The following is a 20798-nucleotide window of genomic DNA, read 5'->3' as shown; positions in this document are numbered from 1 at the left end:
GCTCAGCAACTGAAAGCAATATGCAGAGAGAGGAAGGGATGAGAATATACAGTAGATGCCTGGAACGTTACGGAGTCATCATCAGTATAACCAGAGAGATGATCTGTAACTTAAGCAACTAGCTGTAAACACTGAGGACACATACTAGGCTGTATCACGCAAACAGAGCAAGCTAGAGGAATATATTGAGTAAAACACTTCAGTTAGCTTAAGCTACAAATTTGAATGTGACCCTTGAGATGGGACTGTCACTTTAATTTTTTAAAGAATGTCTTTAGAGTGGTCGGAGCTGATCCTTTGGCTAGACATACACTGTCAAGCAAAAGGGTAACAATGTTTTGAACTTTTGACTTTCAGGCTCATATCTCACCATCTACTACAGTTTCAACTGTGAGACTATCATCATTTTATAGACAATCATCTTGGCTATTTCATCCATAAATTTTACTTGCATATATTTGACATATGATTAGTTATGCAGATTCTTGTCACGTATTGTGACTGGTTTGCTCCTAAAAAATATACATTTTAATTTTTATTTTGTAAACCCACCTTTGGCTTTCAGACCTGCCTGAATCCTTCATGGGCATGCTCTTGATCAGATTTAAGCATGTCTCTACCAAAATCTGATCCAACATCTCTTCTACATGTTTCCAATGTTGTGTGTAATGGTCGACTTGCTTGGGTATAAATACAGCTTAGGGCTCGTTCACATCTGCGCCTGCGAGTCCGTTCTGCAGGTTTCCATCTCCTGCACAGAACTGGGCAGGAGATGGAAACCTGCCGGCATCTTTTCAAACCCATTCATTTGAATGGGATTGAAAAGTGTCCAGCCGTGAGCACCGGTGAGCGTCTTATGCACTTCGCGGCGAAACCGGTTTTTTTAAACCAGACACAGAGTCAGACATGAAGTACTCTATGTCCGGTTTTAAAAAAAAAAAAAAGGGTTTCGCTGCGGAGAGCATAAAATGCTCACCGGCGCTCACGGCCGGACTCGGCATGAAGACGAAAACCTGAGAACGGAGTGCCGAACGCTGGTGTGAACCAGTTATTCTTCAACTCTTCCTACAATTGTTTAATTGAGTTGAGGTTTGGCGGACTGTGGGAACCAATCCAGCACTTCTACTTCATTGTCATTGAACCATTTCTTTGCTTATCTCAACATATGCTTCGGGTTTTTGGCCTGCTGGAACACTTCATCCTTTCCATACCCTTAATACTTGAATATACAAAGTAACTTTTGTTGTAGGATAATAACATTATAGCTCAGTATTGAGACCACCATCACTCCTAGTCAAGTATCCAAAGTCTTTGGCTATGAAACAACCCCATATCAGGCTTCCTCCACCAAACTTCACAATTCCTTCAATTTTTCAATCTGTTAGCCCTCTTTTCCCTTGTTACTTCCAGACCCATTTGCACCCATCGGAGCCCAGTCTACTGACTTTCGTCTCATCTCTAGAAATCACCTGTTTCCAATCTTCTACTGCCCACTTCTTGTACTTTTTTTGCAAACTCGAGGACACTTCTTCATCTTTTGATTTCAATGGGAGGCTTGCATATATGCCGATATACGCGCGCTTCCCATTGAAATCAATGGGCTCTGTTTTGAAGTGCCGCGCTCGGACACGTGTATACGTGTCTAACTGAGCAGCACACTTACGCCGTGTGAAGGAGCCCTTAGAGTGTATTCACACATTGGAAAATGGCACGGATTCTGCACAGAAAAAAAAGCCTCCCCATAGAGTTCTATGGGGAGGCTTTTTTTCTTTGCGGAATCTAACACGGATTCCATGCTAATTCCACGCGGATTGGTGCCAAAATCCACACCATTTTCCTCCATGTGAATGTATGCTTAGAGAATGTGAGAACAGGTTTTAATTTGTAGTATAGAAGAAGAAAAAGATTTTTCCACTATCAAGAGCAATACAGTTACATAACAAGAATCTGCATAACTAATCATATGCTAAAAAGTTGCAAGTCAAATTTATGTATGAACTATCCAAAATGATTGTCTCTAAAATGATATTGGAAGCGGTAGTTGATATGGTAAGATATGGAGCCTGAAAGTCAGAAGTTCAAAAAATGTCCTTTTGCAGTGTATAAATAAAATGATACCAATAGCAGGGGCTGAGAAGCCTATCTGCACATTTTATTTTTTAACATATAAATGATACAATAAATCTTTAGTTATTTTATTTCTTATTTTCAGTGACCTGAAAGGCCTAGCAAATCTTTTGTGAACTCTTCAGTTTCTGTTTAAAGGGGTTTGGCCTCCTGATTCCATTTCATCATGTTTCTAATATTCATCATAGGCAATATTATGTGGGCTGCTTCACTGTACTGTTTAGTAATAAAAAAATGTGCCAGGTCCAGGATCACTTAAAATCTGTTAGGGTCAATATCCATAATTTACCCTATAAAACCAGGAGCCAGTATATATGAAGCTTTACTGATCTTAATGATATGCAGATCTTTTTAATATATTTTTTTTAATTCTATGTAAATACAAATTTTAATGTGAAACTTAAATGAGATTTAAATTAATAAATAAGACTCAAATTATTAAATGAGTGTATTATTCTGTCTAAAGAACTTTGTGTGTAGCCTACTAAATCATGGTACTTATAGTATTTACCAAGGTGATTGTGTCTCTCATGGCTATCCTCCATTCGAGAGGAGTTGCCGTGTTCCCATACTTGGACGACCTCTTGGTGAAGGCTCCCTCCAATACAGGCAATCTGATCAGTTGTCAGATCAAGTGGTCCTCCTTCGCCAGTTCAGCTGGCTAATTCATGAGGAATGGTCCTTTCTCATGCCCTCTCAGCTCATTGAATTTCTGAAAAAGATTCTTCTTCCAGAGTCCAAGATACTGGACCTACAATGCGGTGTGTCGCACCTTCAGATGAACTCTCCATGCTCTCTTGGCACTATGGTCTCAACTTCCTGGGTTGTCCCTTTTTGTCAGTTCCATTTGCGTCCTCTGCAATGGCGATTCTGGCTCCCGCCGGCCATGAGAAAATAACCACTTATAATACTGTGTAAGGGCATGCGTAGTCGGCTTTGCCCTAGGCCTGAGTCCTAGAAGTCTGAAGCCTGCGCCGGAAGAAGACGCGTGAAGAGGACGTTGCTGAAGAAGATAGAGGCGACACTGGACTGAGTTCTCTCGCAGCATAGGGGGTGCCCCCAGTACTGCGAGAGAACTCATTTGCATACCGACAAAAACGGGATTTCAAGCGAACGGCAGCACGGAGAAGACAACAAAAGGTAGGAGAAGACTAACCTTTCTTAAGGCTATTCCAACGTTTTAATGAGAAAAAATTACGTTTGAATGGTAGGATCCCTTTAAGGGGTTATATATGTTTATAATATATATTATAGTACAATTTTAGAATAGTTTTTTTAGTTTTAGAATAACATTTACAGCCAGGGTATGAAGATTACTCACTAACAGAAATATTTCTTTATTTTAAGTGGAACATGTCAGATGGCTTGAGACCACTAGACTGCCAGCATGTTATTATGCAGCAGGGGATTAGGGTCCCAGATCTATGGAAATGAATGCCATCTGTCCAAAAAATCAGAAGGAAATGAAGATACAACTGACCAGAGGTCCACTCACCAGTCTGTTTCAGCTCTGTGGCACATGTGCATTACACAAGTTTGGAACCTCAAGTGCCAGCTGCATAAGAGCAGGCTGATAGTTCCAGGCTAAGGCCCCTCGTAGCAGACTCCATCAAAAAGCGTTGCGGTAAAAAACGTGGCATCAATGCATTGTGGTTTTTCGTGCAATGCTTTTCACAGAAAGTCACTTTTTCCTTCCATTATACCTTGTAGTGAAACCACTAGCATTTCTGCAGGTATAATTGACATGCTGTGATTTCCAAAACCGCAATTTGTGGATGGGATTTACAAGAATCCCATATACTTTGCAGGAACTGTAAAATTCTGTGGTTTTGGCTGCGGTGTTTCTGCCACATGAGGCCCTGGTCTAATGGTCCCAAACCACCCGACAGGTTCCCTTTTAGGTGAAATTGGCTTAGACAGTCAATCTATAAAAAAAAGTAGAGGCCTAGTATCAAGAACAGTACATATAATGCATTTGGGTCAAGGCCAGGAAGCAACAATTTCACTTGATTATTTTAAGAAAATAAAACACCGTGGCAATAGATTAAAATATTATTGTATGGAAAAATAAAGGTGCTGTAATTTTTCTAAACCCTGTTATGTTTTTTTCTTATTGCATTCATTTTCATTGTACATTTCTGATTCATATAAACATCTAGCAGATGTTATGCATTTAAGTTTATTTTACCCACTTCTTTAAGATGTATAGTTTCAGTATTGCACAGACTACAGGTGCTGTCCAGAAAGAGCCTCAAGACATGTGACATACAGTTCAAAGTGAAAGATTGGAAACTATAAGTATATTAGAATGTTGCATTAGTACATCAATTTTCTGCAAAAAAAAAAAATCCTCTCATCTATATTTCTAAACCTGTAAATATTTCGAGCTCTTGACCTTTTGGTATTAATAGCGTCTTAAGTACAGTTACCTGCTTACTCACACGATTTACTTCACATGGATAAACAGATATTAAGACTGTGACCTATTTTTTTTTTGAATACCACATGACCTGACAGGTTAGTATACATGATAGAATGCATTGCTGTAATCTCATCTTCTCCGTCATTGAATACACTTCATTAGAAGTTAAGGCTACTTGAACAATTAACTCTTATAATGCTAAGTTATTCATTCCATTGGCTGCTTGTGAGGGCAGCACTTGCAGCAGATGTGGTATAATTTGTGTTTTCTGTACTATAAGGAACTTAACAGAACAGGGCAGAATATTCTTTGGACAAACAATGTTTTCATAGTTTGGCTGATAAGAGAGTGAAGTAGCTGCCTCACCCGTGTTCAGTGGTTGGAATGACAAAACATCAGGAAAAATCTGAGACTGATACTACTTGCTCATGTTATAAACATTCAGTGATCATGATAGTCACTGGTCTGGCAGAATGTTCATACAAATGGTAAGACAATTAAAAAAGATATTCAAAAAGTTATCACTGTATGTAATAAATATATATCTATGGATATTATAATGCTAACTTGCATGAAGATGTGTGCACAGTATCTTTGGGTTTTCCTTGGTTTACAAGCAATATATCCACATAAGCTTTCTTGACACTATACTACCCATAAGCATTTGTCCTTTGCATTTGGTAAGCCAAATCTTCACTTGTTATGCACCCTACCATTTATTATATATAAAAGGTAGAAGTATATAAGTATTCTGAGGGGATCATTGTAAAATGGAGGAATTCCATCTGGGAGATCATTGTAAAATGGATAAATTCAGTTTGAGGGGAACATTGTAAAATGATGGAACTGATTCTGAGAGGACCATTGTAAAATGGAAGAATTCATTCTGAGGGAACCATTGTAAAATAAGGGAATTCATTCTGAGAGGACCATTGTAAAATGGTGGAATTCATTCAGAGGGGACCATTGTAAAATGGTGGAATTCATTCAGAGGGGACCATTGTAAAATGGTGGAATTCATTCAGAGGGGACCATTGTAAAATGGTGGAATTCATTCTGAGGGGACCATTATAAAATGGAGGAATTCATTCAGAGGGGACCATTGTAAAATGGTGGAATTCATTCAGAGGGGACCATTGTAAAATGGTGGAACTCATTCTGAGGGGACCATTATAAAATGGAGGAATTCATTCTGAGGGGACCATTGTAAAATGGTGGAATTCATTCAGAGGGGACCATTGTAAAATGGTGGAATTCATTCTGAGGGGACAATTGTAAAATGGAAGAATTCAGAGGGGACCATTGTAAAATGGTGGAATTCATTCTGAGGGGACCATTGTAAAATGGTGAAATTCATTCTGAGGGGACCATGATAAAATGGAGGAATTCATTCTGAGGGGACCATTGTAAAATGGTGGAATTCAATCTGAGGGGACCATTGTAAAATGGAGGAATTCATTCTGAGGGGACCGTTGTAATTTTAAAATATAGCAATTTCAGAAAATAACTGTAAAACAAGGATGAAAAAAAAATATTCATATAACAAATACAGTTAAAGAGGACCTTTCATCACTTGGGGCACATGCGGTTTTATATACTGCTAGAAAGCAGACAGTGCACTGAAGTCAGCACACTGTCGGCTTTCACGATCTGTGCCCCATGTGAAGAGCTATCAGTGCCGGTACCATAGCTCTTCACAGTCAGAAGGGTGTTCCAGACTGTGCTGTAGGGTGTTCCTATAGTGCTGTAGTGTGAGAGCGGTGAGGAACGCATTCCTCACCGCTCTCACAGTACAGTGCTATAGGCGCTGCTGTGAGGAAGAGCGTTCCTGACTGACTGTCAGGAACACCCTTCTGATGGGGAAGAGCTATGGTACCAGCACTGATCGTGAAAGTTGACAGTGTGCGGAATTCAGCGCACTGTCGGCTTTCTAGCGGTATATAAAACCGCATGGGCCCCAAGTGATGAAAGGTCCTCTTTAAAGCAATACTTTACATATCAAAATCAGATAAACCTTCTAGAAACTGTAAATTACTTTTTATATAGGCAACAGGCCCCTCAGGATCTGTACTGAACGTACAGCATACTATAAAATGAAAGTGGACAGCCCCCCCCCCCCCCCCCCCCGACCCACCTGGTGTTCTATAGTCCATCAAGGCACAGGTAAAAAGCGGTGCAGGACATTTAGTTCAGTAATAAAAGTTGTGTATTAGATTTGTACTCATGCTATAATAGATCTTAAGCCAAAACAGATGTTAGAGATCGTCACTGTCTGACATTGTATCTTGAATGTGCTTTCAATTTTCAATGGCCCAAAAAAGACCTTGGTATGTTTAAAAAAATATTGTAACCTGTGGTACAGGGGCATAACTAAAGGCTTTATGGACCCTGGTGTTCTCAATATGTGTCTGCATACAAATTTCCTATCATTCCCATCCCCTGCCAGTGTTGCCCACACATTAATTGTGCCCCCTTTTGTTCCAAGGTCTCTCTATTCAGAATCCCTCTTTGACTATATGTGATTGTACCCCTTTGTATTATGACCCCCCTGTAGTGATCTACCAAACATTTCTAAAGAAAAAAATCCCTAAACACCTATAGATTTCATGTATAGATTTCAAGATTGATACTGGAAACATTTACAAAAAGATTCCAACATTTACTTGCTAATCGTTTATTTCTTCCTAAATAGCAATACTTTCTTCTCATTTTCTTACTATACCTTATATAAAATGATATGATATAATCTGATAAATTGTTCTGAACAGATGACCTAATGTTTGCAGATTTCGCCTTTGTTTTCATCTATTCCCTCGTTTTAAACCTGACTGCACTCTGTGGGTTACCTAGCTATTAAGGAAAAGTCTGCAGAGTATTTGTTTCAGAATCTTGTATAATCCTAATCCATTACAGATCCTTTCAGTGTCTTAAGTATCACGTGGGATAACACAGTCATACAGTTTTGTGAAAAAAAACAACCTGTGCTTTGTCTCTCTGGATGCCTGTTACTGTGTAGAAGAGACATTGGCTACATTAATTATGAGCTTTCCTGGGTCAGATTGGTTTTACAACCTCCAGATACATAGACATCAGTATGTAGGACTGGATCTATTGCAGAAAAGAACAATGCTGTCCAAAGCCTAAAGGAAGGTATGTAGTTACTGTTTGTATTATTATTAATCTAGTATTAACCTTTATATTAGTTTTGTATAATTTAATGTATAAATATAATGTTTTATAGATTTAGGTTTTATATTCTCTGCTGATGCTCAGGTACCCACTTCAATTATAACTGGAAGCATTTTATCTTCATTGTTAAACTTGTAACAGGGCCTTCATTTACCATGTGCCAGTTATAATACTAGCATCTTCTTATGTGGCACAGGGATTTTGGGCCCCCGCAGGCACATAAATCCAGGAGTGACTGCTACCTCTGCAGCCCCTATACCTACAGTCTTGTCAAATATATATTTTCCATAGATGTTTAGTTGAAGAAAATTCTAGGGAGTTCTAGCTAATCCCTCTAGCTCGGGGTTCAGCAACCTCTGACACTTGTGCTGAGATTGGCACTTCAGGCATATTTAGTCGCTCACTGGACTCTCTAGTATTTAATACACTGCTATTCAATGTAGTCCTTCTTCTCATGGACCATGTAAATACATTTAGAAGAATGGAGGCACTAAGGCATTGCGTCATAGTGTATAGGTTGTGAACTGGCCTAGTCAGGGGGCAGCAATTGCCTGTGCATTTCATTTTGGCATCTTGAAGCAATTGCAAAAGCAAAGTATAATGAGATATCTGGACAGATTTGCCTAAAATACAATAAAGGTTCATCAACGCTAGACATACAACGTACCACATATGTATGTGTGGCTGGTTATGCACTCTCATATAATACTACAATATTCTGCAAATCTTTACAATTGCTCTTTCTCCATTGATCTCCAGATGGCAAATCAGGCAGATTCACCCCAAACAAAATCAAGAAGAATATATGGAAACAGAAAAACTTTAGAACCATTAATGTAATCCTAAATTGCTCTACTAATTATACAAGAGAGCACTTGGTTTTGGAGAGTATAGGCTTCCGGTTATGACTCCAATTCAACAAGTCATTGTGAAGAAATTCAGCCATGTGCATGAAATAAAGCAAGGAAATAAAAGCTAATGTAATGTTATTGAACACACCCCCTTTTCCCAAAGCAGACACCAGCATTATAAAGACTGATGAGCACTTTTTCTCGATTATTCCCTGTGATCCTTACTAGAGATGAGCGAGTAGTGAAATATTCAAAATTCGATTCAAGTAGACCTCAATATTCCACTATTCGTATCGCACCGCCGAAAAACGTGACAAAAAAATGCAACGAAAAAAGCATCTTGTAAAAAAACAGTCAAAAAAAAAGTTTCATAATTCCCGAAGCAGATTTTTGTGTGTGAACATACCCTTATATTTAAAAAATATATATAATGTAAACAAAGGTAAACAACATTAAATTAATGTTAGATATTCCCACATGCGTCTAAGCACCCACTATTCAAAAGCTTAAAAAAATGGCGATTCAGTAAATATAATACTTTTTTTTTTTTTAGTAAGTTTTTTAAACTGTTCATTTTCACTTTACTTCACTATTTACAAACTTTTATATTTAATCTAGGGAAAAGGGGATGATTGTAATTTGTTATTACTTTGCAATTATTTACTTTTTTTTTTTGAACGCCAGGGGGTCTGAACACTAATACAATGCACAATATTACAGCACTTTTATTGCAGGCTTCTTGCTGTTATGGCAATGGATTGCCAGCCCTAGATCCTTTTCCAGGCTTTGGCGATCTGCACCAAAAATGGTAGTGCTCATGTGCAGCTGGAAAATGGCACCTTGATAAGCTTTGACTGAAGTACTAGGGGATGTAATGTGCGGGCAATGCCACCTGCTTTCCTCTGTACTCTGTCTACCAATAAGTATTTGGACACCTGTGGTAGAATGGAAAACAACATTTATTTGCTGAAAGGGAGACTAGAATTTTTTGGACTATCAATTCTTTGCAATCGTATAACACCTGCCAGCGTATTCCTCGTGGTTTACGAGTGTATAAAGAACCCACCATGTATAAGGATGACGTAGAGTTTGTAGCTGAATGGAAACAGCTTCACATTCAGCATTCTTTAAATATATTGCGACTTGTCTTAAAGAAAAACCAACAAGAGCATAAAAAAGTCGAAACTGAATTAAGGCTAAATCAGAATTGCAATCTAGAATGAAGGAAGAGTCATTCAACGGCACTATTAAGCGCATAAATAAAAAAGTGACATTAACGCAAGCCGAAATCAAGGAGCGTAAGCGAGATAAGTTTTTACGAGATAAGCAAGATTTTGAAAGTGGGCATATCTTTAATTGGAATGAAAAGATGAATGAAACTAGTTCCAGGAATAAGAAACAAAGGCAAACTTATTGGAATAACCGTAAATTTAAAAACCACTCCAATTTTCGTAGTAAACCACAGACCTATCGCCAAAAGGACTATTGGACGTCAGGAACTGATTCCAGTACCTCTGATGATCAGTCGTCAACAACTGATAATCTTTTTTTGACATCTAAGAATGGCCCAAAGGAGAAAAGAACTTTTTTAGGGCAAAACGTGTCAGACGAGGACGAGGAGGCAAAAAGAATAGGGACCAAGCGCAAACAAGTGTCCTGGAGGAATTAACGAATGCTCAAGATCAGTTGTCTGCAGTGGTTAATTTAACTGATACAATGCTGGATGAAAATTGCATTTCTGTTTTGCAAAAGGGTTTGAACTTTGGTTTAACCGAGGAGTTTGACCCCGTGGAATTTGAGATTGACCTTTATAAAGGGATTAGAAAAATGAATTTGTTTAAATGGTATGCCAATAATAAAGAACACAGAGAGCAGAGCCCTGTTGATAGAACTGTAGAAATAGGTCCATTGGGTTTTTTTCCGATGAATGGTCTGAACAGGAGAAAGAAGCTTTAATTAGCCTCCATTTATTACAGAATGAGGGAGTTATTCAAGATAATAGTAACGGTGAAGAATTGTTTAAAGGAGGTGTAACATCATCATTTGACCCCCCCCATAGCGCCCGGCAGCAGTCTTGACTTGTTTCATGCTTCAGTCATGAAGGAAGTCAAAGCTTTGATTTATAACAAACCCCGCCCAAATTTGACTATAAAAGAAAAAAAAGCTTTAACATGGTTAAAAAATCAAGATCATTTGATATATAAAAAGGCCGATAAAGGTGGGAACACTGTAGTTATGAGCAAGAATTATTATTTGAGTGAAGCTGCAAGACAGTTGTCAGATTCAAAGACATATTCTAGATTACAGGGGAACCCAACAGAAAAAATTAAAAATAAAGTAATTAGTTTTTTGCGTACATATGTGAAAGAGGGAGTTATCTCCAGGAAAACGGGTGAAAAATTGTTAATCGACCAACCAGTAAAACCGTGTTGGTATTTTTTGCCCAAGATACACAAGTCGTTGACCAACCCCCCAGGGCGCCCCATAGTGGCTAGTACCGGGTCAGTCACTGAGCCATTATCACAATTTATTGATTGGATGTTACGCCCGACTTTGAAGAACATTCCTGCATTTATCCAGGATACCAAAGATTTTTTGAATATAATTAATTCTATCGATTGGGTATCAAATTATAAACTTATGTCAATTAATGTAGAGAGTTTATACTCTCGCATCCCTCACCAAAAAGGTATTGATGCAGTGGTGAATCTATTAGAATTAGCGGGTGAAGATAAGAAAAGAACTGAATTCATCCGAGACGGTTTGAAACTAGTTCTCAATAATAATTGTTTCATTTTTGATAATGTATGGTACAGTCAGCAGACAGGTACAGCCATGGGGACCCCTGTTTCTTGCACTTATGCAAATATTTTTTTAGGGATGTTTGAGTCAGAAAAAATTTTCACGTCTAGAAATTCTTTTGCCAGTTCTATAAAATTGTATTTGAGATACATCGATGATATTTTCATCATTTGGACGTCATCTGATGATGAGTTTGTTCGATTTGTTGAGTATTTGAACGAAAATGAGTTCAATATGAATTTTACGTATAAAATTGGGGGAACATCTTTAGAATTTCTGGACGTACAATTGAACGTAGTAAATGGTGAACTTAATACTCAAGTGTATCAAAAAAATACAGCGACTAATTCTTTGCTACACTTTGATAGTTTCCACCCTAGCCACGTAAAGGAGGCACTGCCATATAGTCAGTTTGTTAGATTAAAAAGAATCAATAATCGGAGTGATCAATATGAAAGACAATCAAAAGAATTGAAAGATCGTTTAAAGGAAAGAGGCTACCCTAGGGCGATTGTGGAAAAGGCATATAAAAGAGCTAGTACTGTAGAAAGGGATAGCTTATTTCAGAATAATAGAGTTAAAGAACAAAATAGGTTTGTGTTCTCTTTTAGGTATAGCCCATTGGCAAGTCATATTAGGAGCGCTCTGTACAATAATTGGCATTTATTAGAAAATGATCCTCTTTTGGCAAAAAAGGCAAATAATCGGCCCTTAATTACATTTAAGAAATGTGGTACTATAAAGGATCAGATAGTACGGAGTAATTATGTGACTCAGAAGAGCACATGGTTAGATGTAGTCAAATCAGAGGGCAATCACCAGTGTGGACACTGTTCATTTTGCAAGTTTAATAGTCGAGCTAAATATCTTAACCTAGGAGGGATTGAGTTTAAGATTAAACAGTTCTTTACATGTCAGACTACGTATGTTGTGTATTGTATCCAATGTCCCTGTAAAAGATTCTATATAGGGAAGACAATTAGACCCCTTTTCCATAGAATAAGAGAGCATTTTAGATCTGTAGACAGTGGTAAGGGATCACCCAGATTTATTAAACATGTCAGAGAATCACATAATGGTAACCCAAATTGTTTGTTGTTTTGCGGTCTGAAACATGTAGCTCCATTATCAAGAGGAGGAGACAGAGGCACAAAACTTCTACAAGAAGAAGGTAGAATTATACTACGTACAGGAGCTATGGGGCCGCTTGGATTGAATGATCGTATGGACATGAGCGTATTTCTGTAAATGTAGCCAGTTTTGTATTTGTCTATTGCTATTTATTAGTAAGATCTTAAGCGGTAATTCCTTTGAATTATGATTCAGTGGCAAAGGAGGTAGCGCATGTACGTATACACTATATTCCTCATGCTAAGAATTTTGTTATTGTAGCTTACTTCGTGATTGGCTCACATTAGTATGGGTGGGGACTTTTTCTCGTTCGTAATAAGTCTATATAACAATATCTATATTTAGACAATAGGTAAAATGGCTCCTTTGGTGATTGGTTTGTGATTAGCTAGGGTTTTATAATGGTCAAAGTAGCTCTTTTGAGCTCTGTTGGCCATCGGTTTAAACAGGTTAGGGGTGGAGTTTCATAGTTGGATACAGTTCTCATTCTGGTCCGCGATTTATATGGATGTTGGTTTGATGCCTATACCTATAATGGGAATAAGTAGCTCCCTTTTTGATTAGCTGTCAAGTCAGTATGTTTTCAATGGACTATGCTGGCGGGTTTTTTGAATGAACATAGTAGTGTGTTCATTTGTGTGTCTGTGTTAGAAGTGCGGTTCTCCTTTAAGTCCGCCTATTATTAGGAGCAGAGCAAAAGGTTCTTTTAGCCTGTTAGAGGTTATGAAAAGCTTAATAAAGTTTAAAAAGTTTCAAAGTTTGAAATAAAGTTAGAAATCAGTAAGAAATGTTAATGTATAATGATGTAATGTATTGTTAAGTTGTTTTAACATGTTTTAAATGCTTTTTGTGGTATTTAAATTGTATTTATTTTTGTGGTGATATGGGTGTGCCCCACGGCTGGTATATATGTCGGCTGGTGACACCTGAATTTTGGGAAGCCTGATGAAGTGCATTTAGCACGAAACGGTCGTCGCTTCATTTCTTCTACATTCCATCTACCCTACCCCCGTCTGTAAATGCTGTTCAAGTACCTATTTTTATGGAAGATTATTAAAGTTTGGTGAATTTTACTACTGGCTGGTGAGTGCCCTGATTTTTTTCTATTTTTTTGCACTATATTGGACTATTTGTTTAACAGTGAGCACCACCTGAATGCCAGATCATCTAGTTTGAGATCCAGTGATTTGGTGTATGTTCACACCCACAGAACGTTGCCGCTGCTTTTGAACTTTTTTTTTAACATTTATTTATATTCAGTAGTTGGTAGAGCCTCCATGAGCGGCTCATGAACTGGCTCACATGAGGACCGCCCCAGGAAAGGAAGACCAAGAGTCACCTCTGCTGTGGAGGATAAGTTCATCAGAGTCACCAGCCTCAGAAATCGCAGGTTAACAGCACCTCAGATTAGAGAGCAGGTCAATGCCACACAGAGTTCTAGCAGCAGACACATCTCTACAACAACTGTTAAGAGGAGACTTTGTGCAGCAGGCCTTCATGGTAAAATAGCTGCTAGAAAACCACTGCTAAGGACAGGCAACAAGCAGAAGAGACTTGTTTGGCCAGAAGAACACAAGGAATGGACTTTAGTCCAGTGGAAATCTGTGCTTTGGTCTGATGAGTCCAAATTTGAGATCTTTGGTTCCAACCACCGTGTCTTTGTCCAACGCAGAAAAGGTGAACGGATGGACTCTACATGCCTGGTTCCCACCATGAAGCATGGAGGAGGAGGTGTGATGGTGTGGGGGTGCTTTGCTGGTGACACTGTTGGGGATTTATTCAAAATTGAAGGCATACTGAACCAGCATGGCTACCACAGTATCTTACAGCAGAATGCTATTCCATCCGGTTTGCGTTTAGTTGGACCATCATTTATTTTTCAACAGGACAATGACCCCAAACACACCTCCAGGCTGTGCAAGGGCTATTTGACCAAGAAGGAGAGTGATGAGGTGCTATGCCAGATGACCTGGCCTCCACAGTCACCAGACCTGAACCCAATCGAGATGGTTTGGGGTGACCTGGACCGCAGAGTGAAGGCAAAAGGGCCAAGAAGTGCTAAGCATCTCTGGGAACTCCTTCAAGACCGTTGGAAGACCATTTCAGGTGACTACCTCTTGAAGCTCATCAAAAGAATGCCAAGAGTGTGCAAAGCAAGAATCAAAGCAAAAGGTGGCTACTTTGAAGAACCGAGAATATAAGACATATTTTCAGTTGTTTCACACTTTTTTGTTAAGTATATAATTCCACATGTGTTAATTCATAGTTTTGATGCCTTCAGTGTGAATCTACAATTTTCATAGTCATGAAAATACAGAAAACTCTTTGAATGAGAAGGTGTGTCCTAACTTTTGGTCTGTACTATACATCAGGACCGCAGATATCTTCACTTGCCTTTGCATGGGTGTCCAAATACTTATTGGTAGACAATGTATAATACAGAGGAAACACCAAATTCAAATACCTAACATCCACTGTTTCCATTACAGTGAATATGAGGAAAGGGTCAATGTTATAACATTTTAAGTTTAGCCTCTATTTCATACAGAAAACATTGTGTGTGTCAGAGGAGCAGAGATTATGTTTGTGCTCTGCAGGTGAACACAAAACTTTACAAGACTGTCAGTAAGTTATACAGTGAAATACACTACACACAGACTCACTTTTCAATTTTTATTTTTTACTGCAGTGCCTCTTTTAAGTATATATTTTTGTCTGTTTATAGAATGGTAAAGATGGGATCATTGCTATTGCCACTACTAGTAAGAATAAGAACTAAGAATAATACTTTCTTTCTTACTTAGAATGCATAAATATATACTACAGTAATAACTGGATAATTGCATGACAAGCTGTGCATCATGGGATGTGGGACATCCACTAGCTCAACTAACAACAACCAGTCCATACGCAAGTCTAAAAAAGGTAAGTTTGAAAGCTTTTGATACCTGAATCCATCAGATTACCATGGGCTTTTAATGAAGAATTGGAACAGTGTTGAAAAGTGATAAACGGACAGTAGCCTATATACCTAAGTGTAGTGAAAGTAACATCATTGCTTATCTCACATCTGTAGGCTAATCAGAATGATCCCCAAAACTGTTTGCCAATTTTCTGGGGATAGATGGGTCTAAAGTTTCCATAGAAACATAGATACCAGATATTCAAGCCTCAAGTACACTTTCAATGAAGTAATATTTCCTGACATTGCTTCTGATCTTCCCCTACTAATTTCATATTTTGCCCCAATGTTCTTGTATTTAGTTTTTTTCTAATACAAAAAAAACTTCGCTCTTGAGTATTCTTTAAATATGTTAAAGGTATAAATGATTCAATATCATCCCTTTCTTCTCGTTTTCAACTTTGAAGCCCATAACTTTTCTATTTTTCCGTTCACAGGGCTTGAACCTGCAATTGTTTCATTGCAAATCCCGTAGACTGCAATACAGCTGTATACAAGTTGCACTATGTTACTATTGAGGCTGGTTATAGACTAGCCTCAATAGTAATATCCCTATTGCAGACCTGTAAGTCTTCAGAAGGTTCCAGACTGCTATGGGAACAGGCTGGCTCCTGTGATTTGGCTGAGCAGGAGCAGGTCTGCAATGGGGCTGGTGGGAACTGGCCCCAGGGGCAATTTTAAATTTTTTATTTTTTTTTACTTTGCGGGTAGATCCTCGCCTAAAATGCCCGTGATCAGAGCAGACTCCTACATCACATTCTGTGTTTCTGCTTTGGCTCTAACCTTGATTATTAAAGAATATAAATTCTAATAAATGCCAGTTATTTCCCCAGAGTGCTTATTGCCTAAACGTTTTATGAGATGGTATGGCAGATGTGAATATGATGTGATGTATCTTACAATGGACCTGTTTGTGATTTCAAAAAAATTACTTTAAACCATTCCATTAATAGTAAAATGTATTGTAAATATTTCTACTTACTATACATTTAATTACATTTACATGCTATTCAGCTAGCATGAAGATATATTTATTCTAACCTTCTTTTTTTCTTATTATTCCAAAGCTCATTCTCTACCACAAGGTGCTTTTCTTATGATTATTATTCCTAGATATACAACATAAAACAATGCTTTTCAAAGGAAGTTTACCACCACCAAAACCATTTTGGAAAGGGTTGTCGTTGGTATATTGAACATACTTGTGTGTCAAAGTACAATTTTGTTGCCAAGAAAACTTACCTTTATTCTGTATGTGAACAAGCTGTTCAGTGCCCCTGGAGTGTGGCTACATGTCCTGGAGCACCAGTTTTAATCTGTGGGTGCTGAGCATTGGGACCTGAAAATCCTCAGGTTAGGGTTCGTTCACATCTGCGTTCGGGTCTCCGTAGTTCAGGTTTCCGTTTCCTGCCTAAAACAGAGCAGGAGACGGAAACCTGCAGGAGACTCTCTCACCCATTCATTTGAATGGGTGAGAGAGATGTCCGGCCGTGAGCGGCGGTGAGCATTTTAGGCTCTCCGCCGCGAAACCGGGTTTTCTAATCCGGACACAGAGTCGGACATGCAGTACTCTGTGTCCGGATAAAAAAATCCGGTTTCGCGGCGGAGAGCATAAAACGCTCACCGCCGCTCACGGCCAGACCCGGTCTGAGCTTTCCGACTTCTGGCATGCAGAAGACGGAAAGCACAGAACGGAAGGCTGAACGCAGGTGTGAACCTAGCGTTAGGGGGAAATGCTGACTGAACACCTAATTTGCAAATCTATTACAACTTTCTCAGGAACAAGATTCTACTTTCACACAAAAAAGTACAGATATAACACAGATCCAGCACTTTGTTAAAAGTCCATAATTTTATTAGTAAGCTATTAAAATCCATGTATACAAGCAGTATAGCAGGGACATATAGAATCCATCCCATCTACCAGTCTTAAGCTATAACCATGTCTTATTATCAGCACATAGTAATAAACTGCACTACCAGAAAGCTTAAAAGGGTATTCCCAGCTACATAATTATTTTTTAATTTGTAGATGATTAAAAGTTAAACATTTTTGCAAATATAAGTAATTAAAAATTCTGCAGAGTTTTAAAGATTTTCTCTAACTTTCTTAGTGGTGACAGTCTTTTATCTTGATCGGTTGCCATGGATACGACCACCAATGCAGAAACTTTCTAAGGTCAGAAAATCAGCCATGATGTCCTTATTGAGGCCGGGATATCTTCTGATACATGTGGTGTCCCTGCCTGATAAACCCAGCGACAATAAGAAAATCATGGCCGGGTTCCTGACAAGTCCCAGACCATAGAAAGTGTCTGCATTAGTGGTCGTATCCATGGCAACCGATCAAGATAAAAGACTTTCACCACTAAGAAAGTTAGAGAAAAGCTTTATAACGCTGCAGAATTTTTAATTACTTATATTTGCAAAAATGTCTAACTTTTAATTATCTACAAATATAGGAATGATTATGTACATGGAAATACCCCTTTAACGTTGATTGCAGGAGTATATTAGAGACTCAGCTAATCCATCAAATGTGTCCATTGCAGGGAGCATTGTTAGTGTGGTCTGTTGATCATGGGGGCATTTTGAATATTCATGCCAAATACTGGCCACCCAGAGAGGAACTATCCTACTGATGTCATCTTGTATAAAGAAGTAAAAGCAAAGTTTTGTCTCTAGTCTTTAAAGGGGTTTTCCATGACCCAGCAAAGTTGGATACTGATGACCTATCCATAGGATGGTATAGACAAGGAAAAAAGACATCCAGCGCGTCCTTCTTTAAAAAGTGAACTCCACTTTATTGGTGACGATTAAAAATTGAAAATCACAGGCAATGGGTGGTATAGCAAGGTGTACATTAAAAAAAAAACAGCGATACTAGCTGTTAAACGCCGGCAGGTTTCGAGAGGGTAACTCTCTTAATCATGGCTGGTTTAAGAGACTATCAATGCCCAACTTTGCTGTGTCATAGACAACCCCTTTAAGTTTTTATTTGTGCCATATATATATATATATATATATATATATATATATATTTATTTATTTATTTTTTTCCTAAACATTTTGCACAGTATAGTGTTTCATTTAGGTGCAGAGAGTTTGTCTTATACTTGCTTCTGGCATATCTACCTCCTGAAATGCATTAGCTGGTGCTCCCCAGGGCATGGATTCTTTATGTTTCTGCTATTCTGCTTGTATACAGGGATTTTGTGTTTATATGGATTAATAGTTAAGTAATAAATTGATAGCTTTTAACAAAGTGCTGGATTGCTGCTGTATTTTGTCTGTACATTAGAGGCTGGATCAAGTGCACAAGCTGACCACTACTGTGTGGCCAAGGTATGTTCACCACACCACTAATAACCTCTACAACAACATATAGGAGTGATTTTGGTGGTAGTGGGCTTTTTTAATTATTGCTATGTAGATTGACCATATGTGAGATCTACCCATGAGCCTCTGCATCGCCATTTCCTGCCCCCCTTTGCCTTACATTATTATTTTTCTGCATATGAGATTTATGGACCATTGAGGTTTTGTGGTGACAAGCGCATTAGTTTGTATATGTTTGTGGCTTATGGCTTATTTTGTCTCTTTCATTATAGCTGTATTATCTCTTTGTGTAAATGCACTTTATTCTCTTTACGTGTGTGTCTGTGAACTTGGTATTTTTGTATTTTGAACCTTCATAATTATCATGTGAATGTGACTTTAACCCTTGTATTTAATAACTGGCTAGAGATACACCCTTCAGTTAGGATAGTTTCTTGTGTTAGTGTTCTTAAGGGCTTTTAAGGTCCTTGTATGGCCTATTTCTGATTAATATAATAGATGTATATCTCAATACTGAATTTAGAAATATTGCTCATTTCATTTTCATTTATTACATAGCAGGTCCAATAGCACCAGCTGGAACAGGTAAATCTTGTCTTTCTCTTACATACAAAAGTGTTCAACAAAGAGATAATTCACAAATAATAATTCTATCTGACAATTTCAGTCATATAATAAAAATACAGTACACAATTGAGGTAGATTTATGATTGCATCATATTTATCAAGCCCTGCTCCACATTTTTTTCAAAACAAGGGGTACCACATTGTGTACGTGTAGCATTTTGGCTGTGGCAGAAATGCTGTGACAAAATACACTGCATATTATGGGGCAGTGGTTAGCGCTGGAGTCCTGGGTTTGAATCCTGCCAGGAACAACATCTGCAAGGAGTTTGTATGTTCTCCCCGTGTTTGCATGGATTTCCTCCCATTCTACAAAGAAATACTGATAGCACAAAAAAAAATGTACATTGTGAACCCTATATGGGGCTCACAATCTACATTTAAAAAAAAAAAATCAAAGAGTTATAAAAAGTGATAATTCACTATCAGTTTCTAAAACAGACATATCAGGAGAATTTTCAGGTTCTTTTCAAGAAATTATTTGTAACACCAATGTCTATATACTCCTTTTCAAAGCTTTCAAATCAGCCGTGTTAATACAACGATGGTATCGTCGCTATGTCGCCCAGTTAGAAGTGAGAAGGAGATGCACATGGAGTATCTTTCAATCAATAGAGTACACTGGAGAGCAGGACCAAATCAAGGTAATGGATTCTATTCTATTTATTATTACAATATTGATGGCCTGTTGTTAGGATAGGTCATCAATATCAGATTGGTGGTGTAATGCCTTGCACTTTCATTGCTAAGTAGATGGCATGCAGGTAGACAAACTGATGTGATCAATGAAGAGACAGCAGTGCATGGTAAACACACACGCCCCTTAAAACTGATCAGCAGGAGTACTGAGACTACAGCCGCCATCAGTCTGATTCTCATTTCCTATCTTAAAATTGTTGTACCAAGTAATGAAGTTATCTCCTCTCAATAGAACTGGGATAACGTCATAACTGGTGGGGGTCTAACTGCTGGATCCCCCAACAATCCCAGAAATTGTGGTCTGGTTCTTCCAGAGGAATGTTTGGCCAAGTATGTGTCCTGCTGCTCTACTTATTCTGTATGGAAGGGCTGGAGGCAGCCTAATACCAATTTTGGTTACCTATGAATAGAGCTTCAGAGAGCATGTCAACCCACTCCTGGCTTTGGTTCAAAAACCGCAGCAAAATCTGCAACAGTAAAAAGCAGCTTTTCTGCAATCTGGGGCCTCAGCCTAACTGCCATTGCATGTCCTGTTTTCATTTGCATTAACACGTGCACCATTTTCTACACCAAATGACTAACAAAGAGCAAAAGTGGAAAACACCTGGGTATTTTCAGGAAATGCGTGCATGACTTCTATTGCAAAACACAG

General features: G+C 38.3%; 1 protein-coding gene across 2 annotated transcripts; it reads left to right on the top strand.

The window, feature by feature from the left end:
* Positions 1-7556: 7556 nt before the first annotated feature.
* LOC142195301 (serine/threonine-protein phosphatase with EF-hands 2-like) lies at positions 7557-20223 on the top strand. Of its 2 annotated transcripts, none has more exons than XM_075264955.1 (5): positions 7557-7699; positions 15327-15447; positions 16552-16569; positions 19385-19408; positions 19964-20223. In XM_075264955.1, exons 2-5 carry the CDS (start codon positions 15384-15386, stop codon positions 20140-20142), a joined length of 285 nt encoding a protein of 94 aa, XP_075121056.1. In that variant the 5' UTR covers positions 7557-7699; positions 15327-15383; the 3' UTR covers positions 20143-20223. The 2 variants fall into 2 exon arrangements, with proteins under 2 accessions (XP_075121056.1, XP_075121051.1); XM_075264950.1 differs by having other exon boundaries at positions 19382-19408.
* Positions 20224-20798: the final 575 nt, after the last annotated feature.

Source organism: Leptodactylus fuscus, chromosome 1 (genome assembly GCF_031893055.1).
Source record: "Leptodactylus fuscus isolate aLepFus1 chromosome 1, aLepFus1.hap2, whole genome shotgun sequence".
NCBI lineage: Eukaryota > Metazoa > Chordata > Amphibia > Anura > Leptodactylidae > Leptodactylus > Leptodactylus fuscus.
Note: the sequence above shows the minus strand (reverse complement) of the source record. Positions and strands in the feature narration are given on the sequence as shown.